At 50.2% G+C, this 25,070-nt stretch overlaps 1 protein-coding gene across 2 annotated transcripts; it reads right to left on the bottom strand.

Annotated features, from left to right (window-relative positions):
- Positions 1-542: 542 nt before the first annotated feature.
- Positions 543-10,699, bottom strand: LOC119976311 (E3 ubiquitin-protein ligase TRIM69-like). 2 transcript variants are annotated; one of them, XM_038816751.1, is made up of 3 exons: positions 7,345-7,496; positions 7,132-7,247; positions 543-1,573 (listed from the first exon to the last, which is right to left on the bottom strand). In XM_038816751.1, exons 1-3 carry the CDS (start codon positions 7,347-7,349, stop codon positions 1,038-1,040), a joined length of 657 nt encoding a protein of 218 aa, XP_038672679.1. In that variant the 5' UTR covers positions 7,350-7,496; the 3' UTR covers positions 543-1,037. The 2 variants fall into 2 exon arrangements, with proteins under 2 accessions (XP_038672679.1, XP_038672680.1); XM_038816752.1 differs by lacking the exon at positions 543-1,573 and adding an exon at positions 10,365-10,699 and having other exon boundaries at positions 6,713-7,247; positions 7,345-7,367.
- Between the last annotated feature and the right edge of the window lie 14,371 nt (positions 10,700-25,070).

Here is a 25,070-nt window from a genome sequence, read left to right as displayed (position 1 = left end):
CTAAGGCGGTGCCAGAGTGGGATTGTCACTGGATTAGTAAACCAGAGAGCCAGAGTACTGCTCTGGGGACCCAGATTCAAATCCCGCCACTGCAGATGGTGAAATCTGAATTCAAAATATAAATAAATCAGGAATTAAAAGTCTAATGATGACCGTGAAACCATTATCATTTGTCGTAAAAGTCCATCTGGTTCACTAATGCCCCTTCGGGAAGGAAATCTACCGTCCTTACGCGGTCTGGCCTACATGTGACTCCAGTACACCATAGTAACGTGGTGACTCTTAACTGCTCCTCAAAGGCAATTAGGGATGGGCAATGAATGCCATCCCAGCTTGTGACATCCACGTCCCATGAACAACTTTTTAAAAAAGATCTCTGGATTACTAGTCCAGTAACAATACCACGACCACCGGCACCCCATTCTCTTTCCCATCATTATTTTAAAAAAAGTATATTTAGAGTGCTCAATTCTTTCTTTTCCAATTAAGGGGCAATTTAGCGTGGCCAATCCACCTAGCCTGCAAATCTTTAGGTTGTGGGGGTGAGACCCACGCAGACACGGGGAGAATGTGCAAACTCCACACGGACAGTGACCCAGGCCAAGATCGAACCCGGGTCCTTAGCAGAGTGAGGCAGCAGTGCTAACCACTGCGCCACCTTCCATCTTTACTTTTAACTTCCCAACTGGACACAGGTTCTCTTGCTGTATTTCAGACCATGCGCCTACGCTGTATATCTCAGGTGTCTTGTTGATCCTGAATGGTCTTGAAGCTTTTTCTTTATAAAATAAATGATTTTGTAGTGGTTCCTGTAACAGTTTCCATATGTTTGTCCCTGTGCACTGGTTAACCAAACTAATATCATCAATAAGACATTGTCACTTTCTTCGAGCAGGATATGAACTGAAGTGAAATCCACACTTCCTATGAGTGAATCCAACGCCCATCAGTTCACAAGCGACAGGTGCATAACGTGGCATTATGGGATGGCCGCTGTCAGTGGCCTTTGAACCCACAGATGGTCAGAGGCGCTGCGTTTATCCCGCCATCGTTCGATGCCAGAATGAAGAACGTGAAGAGTTTCTCAGTGAAAGAGTGGATGTAAGTGTGGAGGTGGGACATGGCGTCCGCACTGTAAAATGGTACCTGCCCGGCCTCATAGTCCATGAACACTCCAAACATCCGGGGACACACGCCCGGGGTGAGGCGGGTGTCGGAGTTGGAGCTGGCGGTGATGTAGCCTTTTCCGAGAAGAAGCTCATAGAGAACTGTGCTAATGGTTCAATAATGGTCCAGTAGCCCGTCTGGGGCTTCGGGTCGATTCTCCCCTTCCTGTCAGCAGACCGTCGGTCAAGGCCCAGGGCCCAGCATGTCTTGTTCCGCATCTTCACCTCCCAGTAGTGCCTCTCTGAGGTGAATCCCTTCTCTCCCAGCACATAGACACATCGATCAAACCTCACCGGGGTGTCCGGGAGCTCCTGTGGTTTGTTCCCGTGTCTCACACTGGTCTGGTCCTCAGACACCAAGAGCCAGCGATTGGCTGTGTTCAGACCCTGAGTCAACGAGGCTGCAGCTGTATGGGGGGGGGGGGGGGGGGGGGGGGGGGGGGGGGGGGGGGGGGGGGGGGGGGGGGGGGGGGGGGGGGGGGGGTAAGTTAAAATTAAACAATCAGTAATTTAATTCAGTGCTGAGATTTAGTAAAATTATTTTTGAAAATGGATTTATTTGGGAACTTAATGAGCTCCAGGTTCAGAAAATAGATTCATCTCTCACTTGAGGGTTTGTCTTCCTTTTTTAAAATACTTTTGTTCATGGCGTTGTGTTATGTACTCTGGGATAACACAGGCTGCAACTCAATGCAGCTTTCACCAAAAGATACTCCAGACTTTGAAGTAAGTTCAATGTGATTTATTGAACCATTAGCACAGTTCTCTATGAGTTCGACTCTGCTGCTAATCTTGCGATAGTAACTCAGTCTAACTAACCAGTCTGCTCTAAGCCACGTGGTGGGTGTGATGCTTCTGATCTGCCCCTGTCCTACTCTCTAAGTGTCACCTGTGGAAAGAGACAGAGCATGTGTGCCCTGTCCTTATATATGGGTTGTGTAATGCCGCCTTGTGGTAGTGTCACCTCTGGGTGTCTTGACTGCCCATTGGTCGTGTCCTATTCAATGTGTTCATTAGCTGTCTGTCTGCATGTCATCACGTCTCTAATGCTCCCTCTCGTGTTTACTTAGTCATAGTGTATTTACATTAACCCCTTGTGTATTTACAGTGATGCATATCACAACACATGGGATGTGGTGTCGCTGACTAGGCCAGCATTTATTCCAATTCCATTCCAAATTCTCTTGCTGCACCTAGTGTTCACTAAGGCAGACTTGTGTCTGTTTGCACAGCTTGTAATTCCCAGAACAGATCGCTATTCTGTCGCCAGAGGCTTATAGCTTTCGAGGGCACCACTCCACATCAAGCATGTCCAGGGCGGCACGCGGCGCAGTGGTTAGCATTGGGACTGCGGTGCTGAGGACCCGGGTTCGAATCACGGCCTTGGGCCACTGTCCGTATGGAGTTTGAACAGTCTCCCTGTGTTTGTGTGGGTTTAACCCCCACAATCCAAAGATGTGCAGGGTAGGTGGATTGGCCACGATAAATTGCCCCTTAATTTGAAAAAAAATAATTGGGTACTCTAAATTTATGTTAAAAAAAAGCATGTCTGACCAGGAGTCTCTCCCGCCCTTGCTGCCAGCCATTGGTATGTTTGGAAAGATTTGCAGGTTGACACTCTGTGGTGATATGATCTGCATACTCATCTGCCATTGGGCCAGAACATCGGCTTACCATTGGCCCTGGTTGGTCATGTGCCTCTCGACCGATTGGCCGAGAGGCTGAGTTAACCACGCCTCTATTAACGAGGTATAAATGCTCAGACGCCTGACGATCGTCCCTTTCCACTGTAGACGATCGCAGAGCTGTGTTCTAGTCAATTAAAGCCAGACTTTGGTAAATCACTCGCCTCACGTGCAATCGATGGTACATCACACTCAACCTTTTTGGCCGCATAATGTATTGACCACTTTTATTGACCATCAGATCCTGGGGTGGGTCTCGAACCCAGAACGTCCAGCTCAGAGGCAGGGATGCTACCCACTGCGCCACAAGACCACCCCAGTATTTACTGCCTGTCCCTAATGTCCACAAGAAGGTGGCTTATCTTATATAATAGCCAAAGGTGGAAGATACATTTTATTTTTAAATTTCCAATTAAGGGGCAATTTAGTGTGACCAACTGACCTACCCTGCACATCTTTGGGTTGTGGGGGTAAAACTCACACAAACACGGGGAGAATGTGCAAACCCCACACGGACAGTGACCCAGGGCCGGGATCGAACCAGGGTCCATGGCATTGTGCTATCCACTGCGTCACCGAGCCGCCCGAGGTGGAAGATACATGACGGCAAGCGTGTATTCTGTTCCCTAATCTTAGATGAGGGGCTGCAATCCAGCAAAACTAACGACACTGACTGTCCAGGTTTAACCAAGCTATAATCCCGGAGGTTTCTCCTCTCTGACTGCCCCACGGTGTGAATCAAACAGTGTCAAATTCACCACAATTCTGTCAATACTGATCCCCACACAAAGAGAGAAGGGCTTGCACTTCAGCAATATTTTCTGCTGTTAACGGTTGCATCATCGTTACCATCCCAAAGGACAAGGCAAACTCGCTCCCTTGAATTTAGTCCTATCTTAGAGACTCAACTGAAGGAAATGTCTCAATATTAAAGGAACATAGACTTAGGGTGGGATTTCCTGGCCCTTCCCACTGGTGGGATTCTACCTCCACCCACTCCCCCAGCAGGCGGGGAACACAAAATGCCGTGGACATCGGTGGGACCAGATCCTGCCGGTGACCAATGGTGGGTTGGCTCCACCACCGTAAAACCGGGTTCGGCGGGGGGGGGGGGGGGGGGGGGGGGGGGGGGGGGGGGGGGGGGGGGGTGGCGGGGGGGGGGGGAAAGGTTGGGGGGGGGGGGCATGGGAAGGGTTGGGTGGGGGGGGAGAATGTGAAGGGGGGGCTGGAAAACCGCACCCTCAGTCTGGTTCCTCAAATACAAGTCCCCTCTTCAAGGAGTCTCCAAGGTGACAACATTACCTTGGGACAAGACACACATGGAGGTAGGTTTTAGCTGAATGAATTACTGCTGAATCCGCCAATATTAGCACTTGGAAATCTAAACTTGGTCCCCGCGAGTAAAGCGTTTATGTGAATCCTCGAGATAACATTCATTGTTAAGATGACCATCCTTTTTGCTTCAGATGTGTACATGTCTTCTCTTGAAGACATTAGTAGGTTACAGCATATACAGGAAGTTATAGATAGTGGCTGGAATTCTTCAGCCCTTGGGATTCCCTGTTCCCACCAGCATTGCAACCCCGCCCACGGGTTTCCCGGTGCCATGGGGTGGCTTCAATGGGAAACCTCATTAACAAGGGGCGGGAGGAGAGAAATCCGCCACTAGTGAGGGGCGCAGTGCGCCACTGAGAAACACTCGGCTGGGGCACCGGAGAATCCAGTACCTGAAGCTAATCGTAACGTGTCAATAATGACGTCTAAATTCATGCACTTTTCATTCCACCTCATCAGCAAAGCTTACTGAAAGATGCACAAACAAATACATGGAAGAATAATAATACTGGAATAATACTCCAGTATGGTTAGATCAGTATCTCTGCCTTAGCTATGGGAAAATCAGACAGTGAGTCTGACTTTGCCCAATGTTCTAAAGCAGGCTGAATCACGGCTGAATAAAATGTGTCTTTTTAATTGGAATTTTAACCTCGCCCAAAAATATTTTGTACACGTCTGAAAAACGTACTTCTTATCAGGGAGCAATCTCAAATCACCTTCTCAAAGTCTGGAAGAGCAGGTCGCTAATCTGGCTGTGTTCCAACTTTCACAGGCTGAAGGTTATGCTGTTTTCTTTATACATATTGACACTTATTCAAGCCATTCTCATATAGTTTTTTTTCTGTCAAGCAGCCATTTTATACTGCTAACTTGGGTTTAACACCTTAAAAGCTTAAAATTCCCATCAAATTTGAGAGTTTTTCAACATCACAATTTCTGGATGTCTGGAACCATTTTACAGTCAACTGAAGACTTCTGAAATTTCCTGTTACTGATGCCTTCTGGGAACTGTGACAGCCATTTTGTGCCGAGCAAAGTGCTCCACATTGTAATGTGACAAAGAGCAGATAATCTGATTTAGTGATGTTAATCTTGAGGGATAAATATTGGACAGAACAAAAGAAGGACTCTTGTCCAAAAGCAAAACATTGTGGATGTTAGAAATCTGAAATAAGAAACAAAGATAAGTGCTGGAAATAGCTCTGCATCTGTGGAGAGAGAAATAGAGTTTCGCAAAGGCGACCTTTCATCAGAAAGGTTTTGCTTCACAGAAGCAGCCTGTGGCCTGCTAACCTTTAACCATCATCTTTTAGTTTGTTTTTGTTTATTATTAAGACCACAAGACTGAGGAGCAGAATTAGGCCATTCGGCCCATCGAGTCTGCTCCGTCATTCAATTATAGCTGATATGTTTCTCATCCTCATTCTCCTTCTCCCAATAACCCCTGATCCCCTTATTAATGAAGAATCTATCTATCTCTGTCTTAAAGATGCTCAGTGATTTGGCCTCCACAGCCTTCTGCGGCAAAGAGTTCCGCAGATTCACCACCCTCTGGCTGAAGAAATTCCTCCTCATTTCTGTTTTAAAGGATCGTCCCTTCAATCTGAGGCTGTGCCCTCAGGTTCTAGTTTTTCCTACTGGTGGAAACATCCTTTCCATGTCCACCCTATCCAGGCCATACAGTATCCTACAAGTTTCAATAAGACCGCCCCTCATTCTTCTAAACTTCAACAAGTACAGACCCAGAGTCCTCAACAGCTCCTCAAATGACAAGCTCTTCATTCCAGGGATTACTCTTGTGAACCTCCACTGGACAGTTTCCAAGACCATCCTTCCTTTGATATGGGGCCCAAAACTGCTCACAATACTCCAAATGGGGTCTGACCAGAACTTTATACAGCCTCATAAGTACATCCCTCGTCTTGTATTCTAGCCCTCTCAACATGAATGCTAACATTGCATTTACCTTCTTAACTGCCGACTGAACCTGCACGTTAGCCTGAAGAGAATCGTGAACAAGGACTCCCAAGTCCCTTTGTGCTTCTGATTGCCTAAGCATTTCCCCATTTAGAAAATAGTCACATATAGGCCAGGCCTCGTAAGGACGGCAGATTAGTGAACCAGATAGGGTATTTTTCGTTAAAAGTTAACATCAGATTATCTGCTCTTTATTGTGGTGATTGTAGATCTGACTAGATGCAATACAACTGAGCAAGCACTAGAGGGAGCACGGGAGAGCTATATATACACAGGGACAGGAAGTGACGACACACTTCACGGAAGGCAGAACTGGTAGCAGGACACAGACAAACAAGCAGGCAGCCTTTGAGGTAGCCGTAAGTTAAGCTCTGAAGACAGAACGAATTCACAATAAAGCATCTTCTCCACCTTTGAGACTACGAGCTTTATTAAGACACGAGGAACAACACATTTTTTTTTTCTACAATCACCACATTTATCAGGTTGCCCTGTACAGCAGGTTACTGGTCACAAAATGGCTGTCACATTTCCCAGAAGACAACAGTAATTGGCTACAAAGTGCTTTCAGACATCCTGAAAAATACGGTATAATATTTATTTATTTAGTCTCACCAGTATTATTGAGATTAGCTTTATATGACAAATTGATTAATTAAATTCAAATGCCACCAGCTGCCATAATGGGATTTGAACCCATGTCCCTAGAGCAATAGCCTGGGCTGTAGGATTATTAGTCAACTGACGTTAGCACTGTGCCACTAGAAGCACATAACCTTTGGGTGATAATACTTCCAACTGGTTACCATCATAGAAAGCGCCTTAATGCGGAATATATAATATTGGCTAATGTCCCGGTTCCAGACTGGAGCCGGACATCCGAGATTATTCCATCTCGGCTCTGGGAGCAGGCTCAGGATCTTCTCATTTGGGTTTATCAATCCGTTGGAATGTAAGAGTTTTACCGGGGTAAATGACGTCCATCATTTCTCTCCACGCTGTGTACCGCAAAGGGCCTTTGAACTTCCCAATCGACAGCTTGTCATCTGCCAATGGTCGGTTGTCGTAGTCCGCACTGGTCCTGCAAATATTAAACAGTTTAACTAAATTGGCCATAGACATTTGCCTTGAGCTATCTGACCAGATCGTGCAGAGTTTCAGTGAATGTCTTTTCCTACCTCATCTTCTGACACGTTACCTCCTGAAACAAATAAAACACAAATTAGAGCTGATGACGACTGATCGGAAATATCATATATATTTATTGCGTAAATCCAGAAAGCAGAAACTATACCCACACTGCAACAAGCGGCTGATAATCTCAAATTTTCACTGGCCATGGGGAGTGAATGTAAGAACAGACAATTAGGAGCAGGACCATAAGACCATAGGAATGGCAGAGCAGACTCACTGGGCCGAATGGCCAACTTCTGCTCCTTTGGCCCTTTGTAGCAATAATTACTGGCAGAATTGTGGTGAATTTGATGATAGTTTCATGGCCTGTGGTGACCTTAACAGGTTCCCTGTATGCTTATTTAGGGAAGTGATACCAAGTGGAAATTGCAGTGGCATTACTTTTCCAATCTTCCCTAGATTCAGTTATCGTGCCAGAAGACCCATTCCAAATACTACACCCTTGTTTATTAAAGGTGTAAGGATAAGCCTTGTAAATAAAGTCCGTTTAACCTCAGTGGTAGGGAAGTTTCCAGGAATTATAATTCGGGACAAAATTAGCCATCAGTTGGGAAAATGAGGGTTAATTAAGGAAAGCCGGCACGGATTTTGTGAAGGACACACTTGCGTTTCATTTATAAATTTAGAGTACCCAATTAATTTTTTCCAAATAAGGGGCAATTTAATGTGGCCAATCCATCTACCCTGCACATCTTTGGGTTGTGGGGGCGAAACCCACGCAGACACGGGGAGAATGTACAAACTCCACACGGACAGTGACCCAGAGCCGGGATCGAACCTGGGACCTTGGCGCCTTGAGGCAACAGTGCTAACCACTGTACCACCGTGCTGCCCGCAGGACACACTTCTGTTCAATGGATTTGCGTGTTTTTTTTGATGGGACAACAGAAAGGGCTGTTGAGGGTAATGCTGGTGATGTGGCGTACATAGACTACCATAGTCTCCCATCCTTATCTGGCCTGGCCTACATGTGACCCACAACAATGTGCTTGGCTCTTAACTTTAGTAAAGTGCCAATCAACAGACATAGAACATAGAACAGTACAGCACAGAACAGGCCCTTCGGCCCTCAATGTTGTGCCGAGCCATGATCACCCTACTCAAACCCACGTATCCACCCTATACCCGTAACCCAACAACCCCCCCCCCCCCTTAACCTTACTTTTATTAGAACACTACGGGCAATTTAGCATGGCCAATCCACCTAACCCGCACATCTTTGGACTGTGGGAGGAAACCGGAGCACCCGGAGGAAACCCACGCACATAGGGGGAGGACGTGCAGACTCCACACAGACAGTGACCCAGCCGGGAATCGAACCTGGGACCCTGGAGCTGTGAAGCATTTATGCTAACCACCATGCTACCCTGCTGCCCCCGAACAAAGACCTGTGAACAAAGTTAGAGCTCATAGACTAAAAGAAACAGGAGCAGCAGGGACATGAAATTTGCTTTTGATTTATTCATTCGTGGGATGTAGGCTGTTGCAGCTGTATGGGGTGTTGGTGAGACTGCACCTGGAGTACTGAGAACCAATTTGGCCCCCTTACTTGAGGAATGACGTAAATGCAGCACTGGTGGTTCAGAGAAGGTTTACTAGATTGATTCCAGGATTGACGGACTTGTCTTATTAAGATAGATTATGCGTGGGTTTCACCCCCACAACCCAAAGATGTGTAGGTTCGATGGATTGGCCGCGCTAAATTGCCCCTTAATTGGGAAAAAACAATAATTGGGTCCTCTAAATCTATAAAATAAAGAAATAAATAAAAATTAAAATATTATGCCAATACAAATCAGGATGCAAGGCCCATGTGCGTACATGCAGGGAAATCCTGGCAAATGAAAGTTGGATGCTAACTGTGCCTTACCTTGCAGACATCTTTTGAATTCTAAACAAACTGAACCTCAAATAGCAAGGAAAAGATGATGATTGCTTTCGGCACTGTGAAAAAGATGCTTTCCAAATGTCATTGAAAGTTTGGCAAGTGTGAGTACAAAGCCAAAACTACTACATGTTCCCCACACTGCTACAGCACATTGGGAAAAAAAGTGTTAGTAAGGGAACTGTTAATAGACTGACAAGCCTTATTCATGCACATCTGGCTGCGCCGATCAACAGCTTTTGTCGATACTTTCCAGAGGAAAAGTTTCAGATTTTGAAAGAGAAGAGGTGGGTGAAAAATACTTTTGCGTTTGAGACCCCAGAGTCAGTTATTAACTTACAGCTGACTCCAAATGAAGGGACTGAACTGCTGCGCCTCACCTGTGACAGCATATTCTAAACACGCCACAAGTCCATTAGGCTGTCAGCATTCTGGAGTAGCGTTTCCAAGGAGTACCCAGTGCTGAGTAAAACAAGCATTTTGTTGCGATTGCCCTTCACAATAACCTACTTATGCAAAATTGGATTTTCCATTTTCATAAAGGTGAAAATAGCACAAAGGAACCTGCTGACCTCTGCACCTGATATGCGCATTGCCCTCCTCCTGTGAAACTGATTGGAGTGAGATTGTGAGGACTAAGCAGACTCACCTGTCGCATTAAAGATAAATATAAATGGTGGGTGGCGAAGGTCAGCTGGTTAGTAAAAATGGGTCCCGGGAAAAAAAGTTTGAAAAACACTAATTTAAGGTAATTGGCAAAGCATGGGTCTGGGAAAAGAGGAGAAGCCTTGAGGATGCTGCGAGTGTTTAGGATTGGGAATGCGCTACCTGAGAGTGTGCTGGAAAAAAGTTCAATTCAGGCATTCAAGAGGAAATTGAATTATTTTCGCAAAAGGGCAGGGCATGGGGGAGGAAGGAGGGGAGGCGTGGTACTCGGTGAATTGCTCCTACTGAGTGCCAGCACAGAAAGAACGGGCTGAATCACCTCCTTCTGTGCTGTAACCATTCAATGATTCTAACCTATGATTTAATTATCCTCTTGTGCAACTGTTAGGCGGGTTTTGCATTTCTTTTTTTTCCATTATTTACTTTGCAACTAACCAGCATTATAATCCTCACCTTCAGAAACTTCACTCCGTCCCGTTGCTCCATCTGTTTCTGCAACTTGGAAAGGTCCTCCTCAATGGAATATAAATTCTCCAGAATTTTCTGCAGGTTTTTCTCCATTGTGTCCAGAATCCTCTCCTCCTCCTTCCTGAGATCCCGGAGTAAACGCTGTTCTTTCTCAGAGAGAATCTGGCGCATTTTGCTGAACTCAGATACAATGTGGGTCTGCAGACTGCTCGACTGCTCCTGGCCAATGAAATGTGGGGAAAATAATAATAATCGTGTCCCGCGATTGAGGGGAACAAAACTACCCCAGATCCCAGAAAATGGGAGCAGTTACCCCCAAAACTTACCCTACCTTCAGAAATCTTCCCTATCTGTTTCAGTTCAGTTTCCAGGAACATCAATTTCTTCTCTGAGAGAGATTCTAAAGCTGATTTCAGCTCATCCTGGGATAGGGAAAGGAGATACAGGATGAAAGGGTCAGATTATGATAACGTGATCAAATAATCTGGTAATAAAACCTGTCCCCAAGTAACCTTGTAGATTTCAACCACTTCTTTAATGGGCATGAGGTTGTGCGATTTGTGTTCCCGCGCATCCCTGCAAATCAAACAGATCAATTTCTTGTCGGTTTCACAGAACAGTTTCAGTTCTTCCTGATGTTCCTCGCAGTGAAATTTACTGCCCCCCTCTCCTGGATTCAGGATTAAATTCCGAGCTTTCTCCGCCAGACTGGCTAAATTCCTGTTGACGGTCAGCTTTCTGTCGGGAAACTCCTGCTTGCACTCCGGGCAGAGATTCCTCTGTCCCTGTCCCCAGCAGCCTGTGATACAGGAGCGGCAGAAGTTGTGTCCACACTCCAGGGAAACCGGATTGGTGAAGACATCCAGACAGATGGGACAATTTACCTCCTGGGTCCAGCTCTGGGGCTGCTGCTGTCTGGAGGCCATGTTCACACAACACAACACAACACACCCAGCCACTTCCTGACTTTAACCCCACTTTCGATTTCGCCCTGTTCCCCCCCCCCCCCCCCCCCCCCCCCCCCCCCCCCGGCCACCTCCCAAGACACCTTTCTGTTCAGCGGTCTGGGGGCATGGGACTGGCTTGCACGCAAGAGCCAGCAGCAAGCAGTCGATGGGCCGAATGCCCCTCGGGCATTTTTTACGACTCTTCTACGAACTAATTCTGTGACAGATTCAGGTCACTTCAATGCAGCCCGGGGTGCACACTTCCTGAATTTTGAGTTGCCCACATCCTGCACCAGTTTAACGCTATAGAGAGGCAGGGTAAAGGTATTGAGCTAATCATCCTCACCTTAACGTCTCCTGTGTGACATGCACATGCCAGAAACTGTGATAATTAATCTGGATTTGTTAAACTGTGGTGACTTTATTTACCTACTTACCACATACTAGCGTATTTATTTTTATACTATATAGCATCATTTACGATATTTATTCAAATGTTTTTCATGTTTTTCTGCTGCTGTTAATTTATCGAATAGCTCTTTCTTACAGCTGGAAGCTCTTTAAACTCTCCATTACACCAGGGAAGACTTCTGCCGCGATCCCCTGGCCTTGCTTCGCTCGAGGTGCGAGCCCAAGGAGGCCGGTGAATCGTGGGAGAGGGCAAAAACGTGGAGGGTGGGGTTGGAAGCTGTGACCCGTTGATTGCGGCGTCCTCGAAACTCTCCTTCGAGGTATTCTGGGAGTCAAGAGAGGGGCCACCCAGGATGAGCCGGCGCCGTCGGCTGGAGGACCTGTGGGAGAATGGACATATGGTCAGTGGGAGGGATGGGTCAGTCAGTAAGGCAATAACAACTCACGTCTGACGGTCCATCCGGGTGGGGCCCGGCGGTTCCTCACCTCTGCGGCGTGCGCTGACCTCTGAATTGGTGACCGTCCTGTCCTCGGCCGCCGCCGTAACCTCCAGGGCTCGTTCCTCAAAGCTGGTGAGCATTCTGATCTCCTGCACACCACTGCCGGTGTGGGCCTTCTCCCGGCGATTGTGTGACAGCTTCCCCTGCGGAGACAGGAAGTGCATCATTAGCCACATGTGCGGTTCACAGTGGTCGGGGGGGGGGGGGGGGGACCGGGGGAGCTGGGGGTCGTGTAAAGGAAGGGTGGGGGGTGTGAAGGGAGGGTTGGGATGAAGGGAAGGTTAGGGTGAAGAGAAGATTGGGGGGTGGAGGGACAGGGTGAAGGAGGCGGAAGGGAGTGGAAGGGTGGTTTGGGGGGGCGAATGGAAGGCTGGGGGGTTGTGTGGGGGTGGGAAGGTTTTGGGGGGGGTGTCAACTCACGCATGCGGCCTGCTGTGGATCGTTGACCTTGCAGCACTGGAGACCACTGGTCACACTTCCTGAGCAGACAGCCTCTGCCACCATCCCAGGCGGTACTGACTGCCCTGTGGCTCATCCTCGGGGACCCTCGGGGGAGCAGGAGATCCCACTTGACCTTGACTGTATCTAGGAGCCTCCTCACATCTGCGTCTCTGATGCAACCATCAATTCACTCGAGACAAGAGTAGAAGTAAACCGTGGCTTTAATCAACTTAGAACAGTGCCTGCCTACGACTGAACCAATACTGAGAACCGCCGACAGGCCGACTGCTCTTTATACCTCCCTTCAAGGGGAGGGTCCATGGGCGGAGCCCATACATGCCCTAACATGTACTCCTATGGATAATGCCATACAATGGCCCACAGGAGAAGCCCACAAGGGCAACAGCATTGAACATAAGAACTAGGAGCAGGAGTAGGCCATCTGGCCCCTCGAGCCTGCTCCGCCATTCAATGAGATCATGGCTGATCTTTTGTGGACTCAGCTCCACTTTCCGGCCCGAACACCATAACCCTTAATCCCTTTATTCTTCAAAAAACTATCTATCTTTACCTTAAAAACATTTAATGAAGGAGCCTCAACTGCTTCACTGGGCAAGGAATTCCATAGATTCACAACCCTTTGGGTGAAGAAGTTCCTCCTAAACTCAGTCCTAATTCTACTTCCCCTTATTTTGAGGCTATGCCCCCTAGTTCTGCTTTCACCCGCCAGTGGAAACAACCTGCCCGCTATCTATCCTATCTATTCCCTTCATAATTGTATATGTTTCTATAAGATCCCCCCTCATCCTTCTAAATTCCAATGAGTACAGTCCCAGTCTACTCAGCCTCTCCTCATAATCCAACCCCTTCAACTCTGGGATTAACCTAGTGAATCTCCTCTGCACACCCTCCAGTGCCAGTACGTCCTTTATCAAGTAAGGAGACCAAAACTGAACACAATACTCCAGGTGTGGCCTCACTAACACCTTATACAATTGCAGCGTAACCTCCCTAGTCTTAAACTCCATCCCTCTAGCAATGAAGGACAAAATTCCATTTGCCTTCTTAGTCACCTGTTGCACCTGTAAACCAACTTTCTGTGACTCATGCACGAGCACACCCAGGTCTCTCTGCACAGCAGCATGCTTTAATATTTTATCATTTAAATAATAATCCCTTTTGCTGTTATTCCTACCAAAATGGATAACCTCACATTTGGCAACATTGTATTCCATCTGCCAGACACTAGCCCATTCACTTAATCTATCCAAATCCCTCTGCAGACTTCCAGTATCCTCTGCACTTTTCGCTTTACCACTCATCTTAGTGTCATCTGCAAACTTGGACACATTGCCCTTGGTCCCCAACTCCAAATCATCCTTGTAAATTGTGAACAATTGTGGGCCCAACACTGATCCCTGAGGGACACGACTAGCTACTGATTGCCATCCAGAGAAACACCCATTAATCCCCACTCTTTGCTTTCTATTAATTAACCAATCCTCTATCCATGCTACTACTTTACCCTTAATGCCATGCATCTTTATCTTATGCAGCAACCTTTTGTGTGGCACCTTGTCAAAGGCAACAGATACAAATACAAGGGCAACAGAACAGATACAAATACAATGGTGGATTATTGGCATAATACAAATTATAGGGAAAACCAATAGGCGGTCATGAGGGGTCTCGTTTGTGGCCGTGCAAAGTAGGGACCTAATAGAGTGGAGCGCATCGGGGAGGACCTCCTGCCAGTGGGAAACTGGGAGATTCCAGGACCGCAGGGTCAGTAGGACCCTTCCAGACCGTCGCGTTGTCCCTCTCCACCTGCCCGTTTCCCCTGGGGTTATAACTGGTAGTCCTGCTCGAGGCGATGCCCTTACTGAGCAGGTACTGATGCTGTTCGTCGCTCATGAACGTCGAGCCCCGGTCACTGTGGACATAATTGGGGAAACCAAACAGGGTGAAGACACTGTGTAGGGCTTTAATGACGGTGGACGTGGTCATGTCAGGGCAAGGGATTGCAAACGGTAGAGGGAGAACTCATCAATAACATTGAGGAAATATGTATTGCGGTTATTGGAGGGGAGGGGCCCTTTGAAATCGATACTGAGGCGCTCAAAGGGCCGGGATGTCTTTACCAGGTGGGCCTTATCTGGTCGATAGAAATGCGGTTTACACTCCGCATAGATCTGGTCATGGCTCTGACCTCCTCGGTGGAGTAGGGCAGGTTGCGGGCCTTGATATAGTGGATAAGCCGGGTGACCCCCGGGTGGCAGAGGTCATCGTGGATAGCCCATAGTCGGTCATCTTGCGCACTGGCGCGTGCCGCGGGACAGGGCATCTGGGGGCTCGTTAAGCTTCCCAGGACGATATACTATATCGTAATTATAGATGGAGAGTTCGATCCTCTACCTCAAGATCTTATCGTTCTTGATTTTGCCCCGCTGCGTATTGTCGAACATGAAGGCAACCGATCGTTGGTCGGTGACAAGGGTAAACCTCCTACCAGCGAGGTAGTGCCTCCAGTGCCGTACGGCTTCCACGATGGCTTGGGCCTCCTTCTCGAATGAGGAGTGCTGAATTTCGGAAGTGGTGAGGGTGTGCGAAAGAAAATGCTACCGGTCTGCCTGCTTGATTGAGGGTAGCGGCGAGAGCGACCTCTGATGCATCGCTCTCCACCTGGAAGGGGACGGCCTCATCCTCCGCGCGCATCGCAGCTATGGCGATGTCTGCCTTGATGCAGCTGAAGGCCTGGCGGGCCTCAGTTGCCAGTGGGAAGATGGTGGCCTTGATTAGCGGGGGGCTTTGTCCGCATAGTTGGGGACTATGCATAATATGAAAAGAACCCGAGGCACCTCTTCAGGGCCTTGGGGCAGTGAGGGAGGGGAAGTTGCAGGAGGGAGTGCATACGGTCAGGGTCGGATCCTGGAGCCCCGTTTTCCACGACGTAGCCGAGGATGGCTAGCCTGGTTGTGTGGAAAACGCATTTCTGCTTGTTGTACATGAGGTTTAGGGCTTGGGCTTGGGAGAAATCAGTGGAGGTTGGCGTTGTGGTCCTGCTGATCATGGCCGCAGATGGTGACATTGTCCAAGTACGGAAATGTGGCCCACAGCCTGTACTGGTCCACCATTCGGTCCATTGTTCTTTGGAACACCAAAACCCCGTTCGTGGTGCCAAAGGGGACCCGGAGTAAGTGGAAAAGGCAGCCGTCTGTCTCAAAAGCCGTGTGGTGGCGGTCCTCCGGGCGGATTGGGAGCTGGTGGTACGCAGACTTCAGATCCACCATGGAGAACTCCCGGGACTGTGCGATCTGGTTTACCATGTCTGCAATCCGGGGGAAGGGGGTACCCATGAAGGTGCGTGTACCGGTTTATAGTTTGGCTGTAATCTACAACCATTCGGTTCTTTTCCCCGATCCTGATGACCACCACCTGAGCTCTCCAGGGGCTATTGTAGCCTCGATGACTCCCTCCCGCAAGAGTCGCCAGACCTCGGACCTGATAAAAGTCCTGTCCTGTCTGCTATACCGCCTGCTTCTGGTGGCGACTGGTTTGCAGTCAGCGGTGAGGCTTGCAAAGAGTGGGGGAGGGTCGACTTTTAGGGTCACGAGGCTGAATATGGTTAGTGGGGGTAGGGCCCCCCCGAACTTCAGGGTTAGGCTCCTGAGGTTGCATTGGAAATCTAGTCCCAATAGGAGAGGAGCGCAGAGGTCTGGAGCACATATAATTTAAAATTGGCTTACTTGGCACCCTGCATTGCTAAGGTTGCGGTAGTGCACCCTCGGATTTGCACCGAGTGCGACCCAGAGGCGAGGAGATGGTTTGGTGCGCCAGGAAAATTGTGAGCGAGCAGCGTCTTACCATGTCCGGGTGAATGAAGCTCTCTGTGCTCCCGGAGTCGAAAAGGCAATGTGTCTCATGCCCGTTTACCCGGACGATCATCATAGAGCTCCGGAGGTGCTTGGCTCGCGACTGGTCTAGGGTGACCGCGCTGAGTTGCGAGTAGCCGGCGTGGTCGGAGGTGCAGGGGCAGCTCCGCGATGGCTGCCCTTGTTGATCGTACGCGTCGAGAGGCGTAGCAAATGGCGGCCCCCGTTGGTCGAGCGTGGTGGGCGGTGAGGAAGATGGCGCCCAAGATGGCGGCCCCCATGGATCGGACGTGGCTGGCTGCATGGGTGAGCATGGCCAAGATGGCAGCCCCGTGAGTCGCACGTGCTGTGAGGGCTGGAAGAACGCTGACCTCACGGACAGCATGAGGCTGATGACACGTCTGCAGGGGGCGGAGTCGGCAGACACGCTGCGGGGTCTGCGGGCCTGTGAGTCTGAGGATCGGGCCTGTGAGTTAGAGTTCTTGGACCTGGCCAAGCAAACTTTGGCAAAATGTCCTTTTCTCCCACAGCTGCTGCAGTTCGCGTTACGGGCCGGGCAGTGCTGCCGGGGGTGTTGGGACTGGCTGCAGAAATAGCAGGGTAGCCCCCTAGGATGAGCGGGCGGCCGCGCGGCACAGGCCTGGGGTAGTCTTTGGTCGGGGGTCCACGAGGGGGTCGCGTGGTCAGCCGGGAACATGTTAAGGCTCTGGAACGCTACTTACAGAAAGGAGGCTAACTTTACCGTCTGATCCAGGTCCAGGGCCCCCTTTTGGAGTAGGCGCTGTCTCACGTAGTTGGACTGGACTCCCGCCACATAGACGTCTCAGACGGCGAGTTCCATATGTTGGGTGGCCGTAATGGCCTGGTGGTTGCAGCTGCTGTGTGCGAGGACTTTGAGGTCATGTAGGTAGTCTTCTAGCGATTCCCCGGGATGCTGGCGGTGAGTGGTGAGGATGTGTCACGCGCAGACCTCTTTCACGGGCCGTACATAGAGGCGTCCGAGCATCGTGAGGGCATCTGCGTAGGAGGAGGCCCCGTCGAGTTGAACGGAGATTCGATGCCTCACCCGTGCGTGGAGGAGGCTCAGCTTCTGTTCGTCGGTGACGGAAGGCGTGGAGAAGGCTGCGAGATAGGTCCTGAAGCAGCGGAGCCAGTGCGAAAAAATTTCTTTCACCTCCGTGGCCTGCGGACCGAGTTCCAGTCGGTCAGGTTTGAGGGCCGATTCCACAGTTGCGTTTAAGTTGATTAAATTGATGCGACCATCAATTCACTCGAGACATGAGTAGAAGTAAATTGTGGCTTTAATCAACTTAGAACAGTGTCTGCCTGCGACTGATCCAATACTGAGAACTACCCACAGGTCGACTGCTCTTTATACCTCCCTTCAAGGGGAGGAGCCATGGGCAGAGCCCATACATGCCCCAACATGTTCCCCTATGGATAATGCCATACAATGGCCCATAGGAGAAGCCCACAAGGGCAACAGCATAGCACAGATACAAATACAAGGGCAACAGCACAGATACAAATACACTGGTGGATTATTGGAATCATACATTCACCACAGTCTCCAAATCTTGGCTGCGAGCTGAGTGTGGTTGACTGAGCAAGTGCAGCTTAAGTGCTGCTCGACCTTGTTAGCGGGGGCTGGTAAGCGCGGTCCCGAGGAATTAACTGGCGAGCCTTCATTTGCGGCATGAAGCCCATGGGGCCTCGTTAAGTGAACCAATTAGTGTTGAAGAGCGTTGCCGGCCTCGCTGGGCCGGGAAGCTGACAGCAATTCCTGTTCACTGACACACTTAAAAATCTTTCTGGAGAATCGCGTCCTCTGTGTACCTCTGTCTCGTTAGTTATTCAAACCCAGGTCAGTCTTACAGATATTCAGCAAGTTAGAAACATGGACAGTTGGAGCAGCAGTAGACCATTCGGCCCATCATGTCTGCTCCACCATTCACTATAATCATAGAATCTTAGTATCCCTTCAGTGCAGAAGGAGGCCATTCAGCCCAACAGGTCTGCACCGAACCACTGAAAGAGCACTCTATCTAGATGAACCCCCCCCCACCACCCCGCACTAACTCCGCCTACACTTTGGATGCTAAAGGGCAATTTAGCATGGCTGATCTACCTAATCTGCACATCTTTGTGACTACTTGGAGGAAACCGGAGCAGCCGGAGGAAGCCAATGCAGATATGGGGAGAAGGTGCAAACTCCAATCATGGTTGACCCTCTATCTCCAAGCCATACTCCCACACTCTCAGGATGCCTTTAGATCAGTGATGGGTAACCTTGACCGAAGAGTGGGTGGCCCCCCCATCATCTCACGGCCGCAAGATTGAAATTAGGATCGTGACCCCATGACTAAGGTTAAATGCACTTAATGCATGTCGAATATTTCACAATGAATTACAGAAAATGCTTTTTCCATTTATCTATTAATAGAACTGTCATCGACGTCAAATCGGTATTAACAAAAAGTTGATTTACACTTTGGACGCTGAGGGAGCGCACGGCTCTCACAGTCAATGTTGTGAGCAATCAGCACGAACCTCATTTCACTTCCTCTTGTTCAACATGCGAATCACTTCAGTCACACTGGGAAGAAAAAAAACTACATGGACAGAAGTCAGCGGAATGTGACAACCCTGCCTGTGGGCAATGGTCAACAAATTGTCTCGTGGGCCGCTCTCAGAACCCAGATGGGCCGCATGCTTATCTAGAAAAATGCAGCGCAAGATTAAGCAGAAAAAGAAAGTGTATGATAGTCACAAAAAATGCAACACTGAAGATAGCCTAGAGGAGTATAGAAAGTACAGGGATCAATTAAAAAAAAAAGAAATAAGGAAATCAAAGAGACGTTATGAAATAATGAATGAACATAATCTACTGGCCGCGTTACGTCCCAATGGGAGCGCGATGTGACCATAGATCCTGGGTGAAGCCACACGCGTGCTTCCTGACAGCTACGACACCTCGCGGGATCAGGAGCCTGCCCACAATGGGCAGGAGCAAGTCGTGCTCGTGTAACTGGGCCTTAAACCTACTTAAGGCCTACTTACCCGGCATCTACTGGCCTCCCCAAGGAGACTGCAGCCGGGCACTGGACCAGGTGGAATGCCACCTGGAGGGGTCTCGCAAGCCATCAAGGCCCCTGGGCGGCCAGGGGCAGTGCAGGGCGGCCCCCTGGCCTTCTCACTGGAATGTGGGCACCTTGGCAATGCCACCCTGGCCCTGCCAAGGGTCAGGATCCGAGGGTTGCCATGCCTATGAGAGGAAGGTGGAGGGGGGGTATTAAGGGTGTGGTGATGCAGGGCAGGAAAGACGGAGCCTCTGGGAGGTTTGGGGGTGTGACGGGTGGGGGTCCTGGAAAGGGGGGCATGTAAGGGGGTTTGGGGGCGCCTGAAGAGGAGGTCCCCCAGGGACCCCATCGCGAGTTGTCCACACTTTGAGGCGGTGTGGGACAATGTCTATGTGTGTGGCGTGATGTTGCCCATATGTGTGGGGTGGGGGAGGGTGCAGGGAGGGTTGGGGAGGTGGGGGGGGGGGGGGGGGGACCTGCTCCACCCTTACTTACTCACTTAGAGATCGGGTCACCCTTTCAAAATGGCAGCCCAATCTCTAAATTCAGCTCCACAGTGCTAAAAAAAATTCCTAGGGCTGAACCTGTGAGAAACCTCCCAGAGTCCAAAAATGAACTTTACATAGAATTTACAGTGCAGAAGGAGGCCATTCGGCCCATCGAGTCTGCAACGGCTCCTGGAAAGAGCACCCTACCCAGGCCCATACCTCCACCCTATCGCCATAACCCAGTAACCCCACCCAACACTAAGGGCAACTTTGGACACTAAGGACAATTTATCATGGCCAATCCACCTAACCTGCACATCTTTGGACTGTGGGAGGAAACCGGAGCACCCAGAGGAAACCCACGCACACACGGGGAGGATGTGCAGACGCCACACAGACAGTGACCCAAGCCGGAATCGAACCTGGGACCCTGGAGCTGTGAAGCAATTGTGCTATCCACAATGCTACCCCTTAGAAATGTTTCCATTAAATTTGACCCTATATATAAAAAAAATATTTTTACTCAAACAAAATTTTCATTCCAACAAACCCAACAACAAAACAACCAACTCCATCCCCATCTTTTTCGCAAAATGAACCCAGTCAGTCTCCCCAAATCCCCTCCCCAGAAAGAAAATAAAACCTTAAGAAATCCTTCGGCATGAAAAAATACCAGCAAGCAAGATTAAGGAGAACCCAAAGATGTTTTACCAGTATATAAAGAGCCTCGAGTCAGTGCCTAGAGCCTCGAGCCAGTGGTAAGGGACTCGAGGAGTCCAGGCCAGTGCTGAGAGACTCGATGATCCTCGAGCCAGTGCTGAAAGTCGCAAGGAGTTTGTGCCAGTGGTGAGAGGCTAGAGGAGCCTCAAGTCAGAACTGAGAGACTCGAGGAGCCTTGCACCAGTGCTGAGAGATTAAAGGAGCTTAGATCAGTGCTGAGAGACCTGGGGTGCCTCCTGCCAGTGCTGGGAGCCTCGAGGAGCCTCAAGATGGTGCTGAGAGACCTGGGGTGCCTCCTGCCAGTGCTGGGAGCCCCGAGGAGCCAATGCCACTACTGAGAGGTTCAAGGAGCCTTGAGCCAGTGCCGAGAGATTTGAGGTAACCCGAACCAGTGCTGAGAGACTCGAGGAACCAACGGCAGTGCTGAGAGCCTTGAGGAGCCTTGTGCCAGTGTTGAGAGCCTCGGGAAGCCTCACTTCAGGGCTGAGAGCCTCAAGGAGGCTTGAGGCAGTGTTGGGAGCCATGAGGAGCTTCAAGCCAGTGCTGAGATCCTTGATGGGCCTCGCAGCAGTGCTGGGACCCTCGCAGAGCCTTGCACCAGTGCTGAGAGTTTTGAGGAACCTTACGCCAGTGCTCAGAGCCTCGAGGAGCTTCACATTGTGCTAAGAGGCTTGAGGATCCTCAGGCTAGTTCAAAGAGCCTCGAGGAGCTTTTCACTGTTGCTGAGAGACTCGAGGAACATCGAGCCAGTACTGAGAACCTCTGGAAGCCTTGCGTTAGTGCTGCGAGACCTGAGGAGCCTCGCTCCAGTATCGAGCGACATCAAGAGCCTTAAGCCAGTGCTGAGAGCCTCAAAGAGCCTCACACTAGTGCTGAGGGACTTGGGCGAGTCTGAAGCCAGCACTGAGAGACTAGAGGAGCCGTGCACCTGTGCTGAGAGTCTTCAGGAGCCTCGAGAAAGTGCTAAGAGGCTTGAGGATCTTCGTTCCGGTATTGAGAGCCCCGAGCAGCCTCAAGCGAATGCTGAGATCCTCCAGGAGCCTAGAGTGCTGAGGGATTCAAGGTGCCTCGAGTCAGTGCTGAGAACCTCGAGGTGCCACCACTGAATGCCAAGAGAAGCATAGAAAGAAACTGCAGAAACTCGTGAAAGAATGTCCTGTCTGGAAGGAGGGCGAGACAACAGATGTGATGCATGTAAAAAATTCAGATGTTGACTTCTAGGTATTTGGTGAAGTAAGTAATTTCAGGTTTTCATTGAATTCAAATTCCACTATCTGCCGTGGTGGGATTTGAACCTGGGTCTGCCAGAGCATTACCTTGGGTTTCTGGAATACTAGTCCAGTGAAAATACCACTTCACCGCCGACTCCACAATGGGGATGAGGATGCAGGAAGTGTGCAGAGGGTCAGTTGTAGAGTCGGAAATGATCCTACCCCCACTACACCCCTCCCCCAAAATCCAGGAGAAGCCGGGTCAGAGTGGAGGGGGTTGAGGGGAAGAGAAATACCAAAATGGAGGAGAGAGTTCATGGTCTGAAGTTGTTGAACTCAGTGTTGGGGGGGGGTGGCGGCACGATGGTTAGCGCTGCTGCTTCACAGTGCCAGGGTCCCAGGTTCGATCCCAGTCTTGGGTGACTGTCTGGAGTTTGCATGTTCTCCCTGTGGCTGCGTGGGTTCCCTCCGGGTGCTCCGGTTTCCTGATGTGTAGGTAAAGTGGATTGGCTTTGATCAATGCACGGGGTTAGGTGATTGGGCGAGGGAGTGGACGGAGGTAAAGTGCTCTTTCAGAGAGTTGGTGCAGACTCGATGGGCAGAATAGCTTCTTGCACTGGGTGTAGCGATTCTATGTTTAATACCAGAAGCCTAATCGGAAGATGAGGTACTGTTCCTCCAGCTTGCATTGGGTTTCACTGGGACATTGTATCAGGTCAAGGACACAAATGTGTGCATGGGAGCAAGATGGTGAATGTAAAATCCTATGGAGGCACCTAGTAGTGGAACAAATTGTGTAGAAGAAAAATAGAGCATCTGCTGAAAAATGGGAAACTTGGATTTAGAATCATCGAATCCCCGCAGTGCAGGAGGAGGCTATTTGGCCCATCGAGTCTGCACTAACCCTCTGAAACAGCACCCTGACCCAGGCCTCCACCCTACCCCATAACCCCACGGTAGCACCAGCACGGTGCTGCACCCCACCAGCACGGTAGCATAGTGGTTAGCACAAATGCTTCACAGCTCCAGGGTCCCAGGTTCGGTTCCCGGCTGGGTCACTGTCTGTGCGGAGTCTGCATGTCCTCCCCGTGTCTGCGTGGGTTTCCTCCGGGTGCTCCGGTTTCCTCCCACAGTCCAAAGATGTGCGGGTTAGGTGGATTGGCTATGCTAAATTGCCCGTAGTGTCCTAAAAAAGTAAGGTTAAGGTGGGGGGTTGTTGGGTTACGGGTATAGGGTGGATACGTGGGTTTGAGTAGGGTGATCATGGCTCGGCACAACATCGAGGGCTGAAGGGCCTGTTCTGTGCTGTACTGTTCTATGTTCTAACCTGCACATCTTTGGACTGTGGGAGAAAACCAGAGCACTCGGAGGAAACCCACGCAGACACGGGGAGAACGTGCAGACTCCGCACAGACAGTGAACCAAGCCAGGAATCGAACCCTGGTCCCTGGCTTTGTGAGGCAGCCCTGCTAAGCATTGTGCCACCGTGCCACCCTATCAAATCAATTGCTTCATTTTCCTTGGGCGAGTCTGTGTTGCAACTTAGTAAATCAGTTCTTTCATAGTTTGCAGAATTCTGGGAATTGCCCTGACCTCAACCGCTGAGCAATTGCAGCCCTTTCTGTGTTCCCCCAGAAGTTAATTCTCTCCCGCTACCATGTGAATGGGTGGGTGGATCTGGGTATGACGTGGTTGTGAGAGGCGGTCCCAGGGACCGGCAGCGTGAGTCAGTCCTTTGTCTACGTGCTCTTGCTCGCCAGAGGCTTTCCAATGATGTTTCGAGATGTTTCCGCTGAGTGGCTGTCAGATATTTCTCCTCCTTCGACCTGTGCGAACTGACAAGAAAGGGCGAGTGTACAATGTTCACCAGCCCACAGCAGCAGCAAAACACTCACCCAAAAGGTGGTCTGGCCATTGGAATGTCTGTAATGTTTCGTGCATTGAAGCATCTCAGAATTCAACTTGATCTATGTAGAAAACTTAAATATCATGGCACCATTTGTAATGACCATTTGAAAATCATAGAATCCCAACAGTGCAGAAGGAGGCCATTCAGCCCATTGCGCCGGTTTTCGGGCGGGGGCGGGGTTTACGCCATGCCGGTCGGGGGCCATTGGCAGCGGTCCCCCTGGCAATTCTCCAAGCCCTGATGGGCCGAGCGGCCGTCGTTTCCTGGCCAGTCCTGCCGGTGTGAAATGGACATGGTCCATCACGGCGGGACCTGGCTTGACGGCCATTTAGCGGAGTCCTTGAGGGAGCGCGGGGGGGGGGGGGGGGGGGGGGGGGGAGGAGAATCCGGCTCGGGGGGGGGGGGTGCCCACAGTGGCTTGGCCTGTGATCAGGGCCCACCGATCTGTGGGCGGGCCTGTGTCGTGGGGGCACTCTTACCCTCCGCGCCATCCTCTGTAGGGCTCTGCCATAGCCGGCACGAAGAACCCTCCTGCGCATGCGCAGGAACACGCCGGCCAGCCTGCGCATGCGCAGAACCATGGGGGGTCTGCGCATGCGCCAACTCGCACGGTTGGCACGGTGCCAACCCCTCCAGCACTGGCCTAGCCCCTGGAAGTGCAGAGGATTCCGCAACTTCCGGGCGGCCCGACGCTGGAGTGGTTTGTGCCGCTCTTGGCGCCAGCACGGGCCATCCGGCCAGTTGTGGGAGAATCCCGCCCATTGAGTCTGTACTAACCCTCCAAAAAAGCACTCTGCCCAAGTCTACTCCCCCATCCATCCCGCCCGATCTCCGTAACCTAACCTGCACATCCCTGGACATTAAAGCTATTTAGCATGGCCAACCCACCTCACCTGCACAATTTTGGACTGTGGGAGGAAACCGGAGCACCCGGAGGAAACCCAAGCAGACATGGGTGAAAGTGCAAACTCCACACAGACAGTGAACCAAGGCTGGAATTGAACCCGGGTCCCTGGCATTGAGGCAGCAGTGCTAACCACAGTGCCACCGTGCTGCCCACCAAAATGTCTGTCAGGTCTCTTTGACTGTGTTGAAGTGTATCAGAGTGGGAC

Source organism: Scyliorhinus canicula, chromosome 13 (assembly GCF_902713615.1).
Source record: "Scyliorhinus canicula chromosome 13, sScyCan1.1, whole genome shotgun sequence".
Lineage (NCBI taxonomy): Eukaryota > Metazoa > Chordata > Chondrichthyes > Carcharhiniformes > Scyliorhinidae > Scyliorhinus > Scyliorhinus canicula.
Note: the sequence above shows the minus strand (reverse complement) of the source record. Positions and strands in the feature narration are given on the sequence as shown.

Bases quoted from the DNA above. Each gene is read 5' to 3' on its own strand.
- LOC119976311 (XM_038816751.1), bottom strand. The intron at 1,574-7,131 runs GTAAAACTCTTA...CCCCCCATACAG, and splicing joins GATGGACGTCATTTACCCCG to CTGCAGCCTCGTTGACTCAG.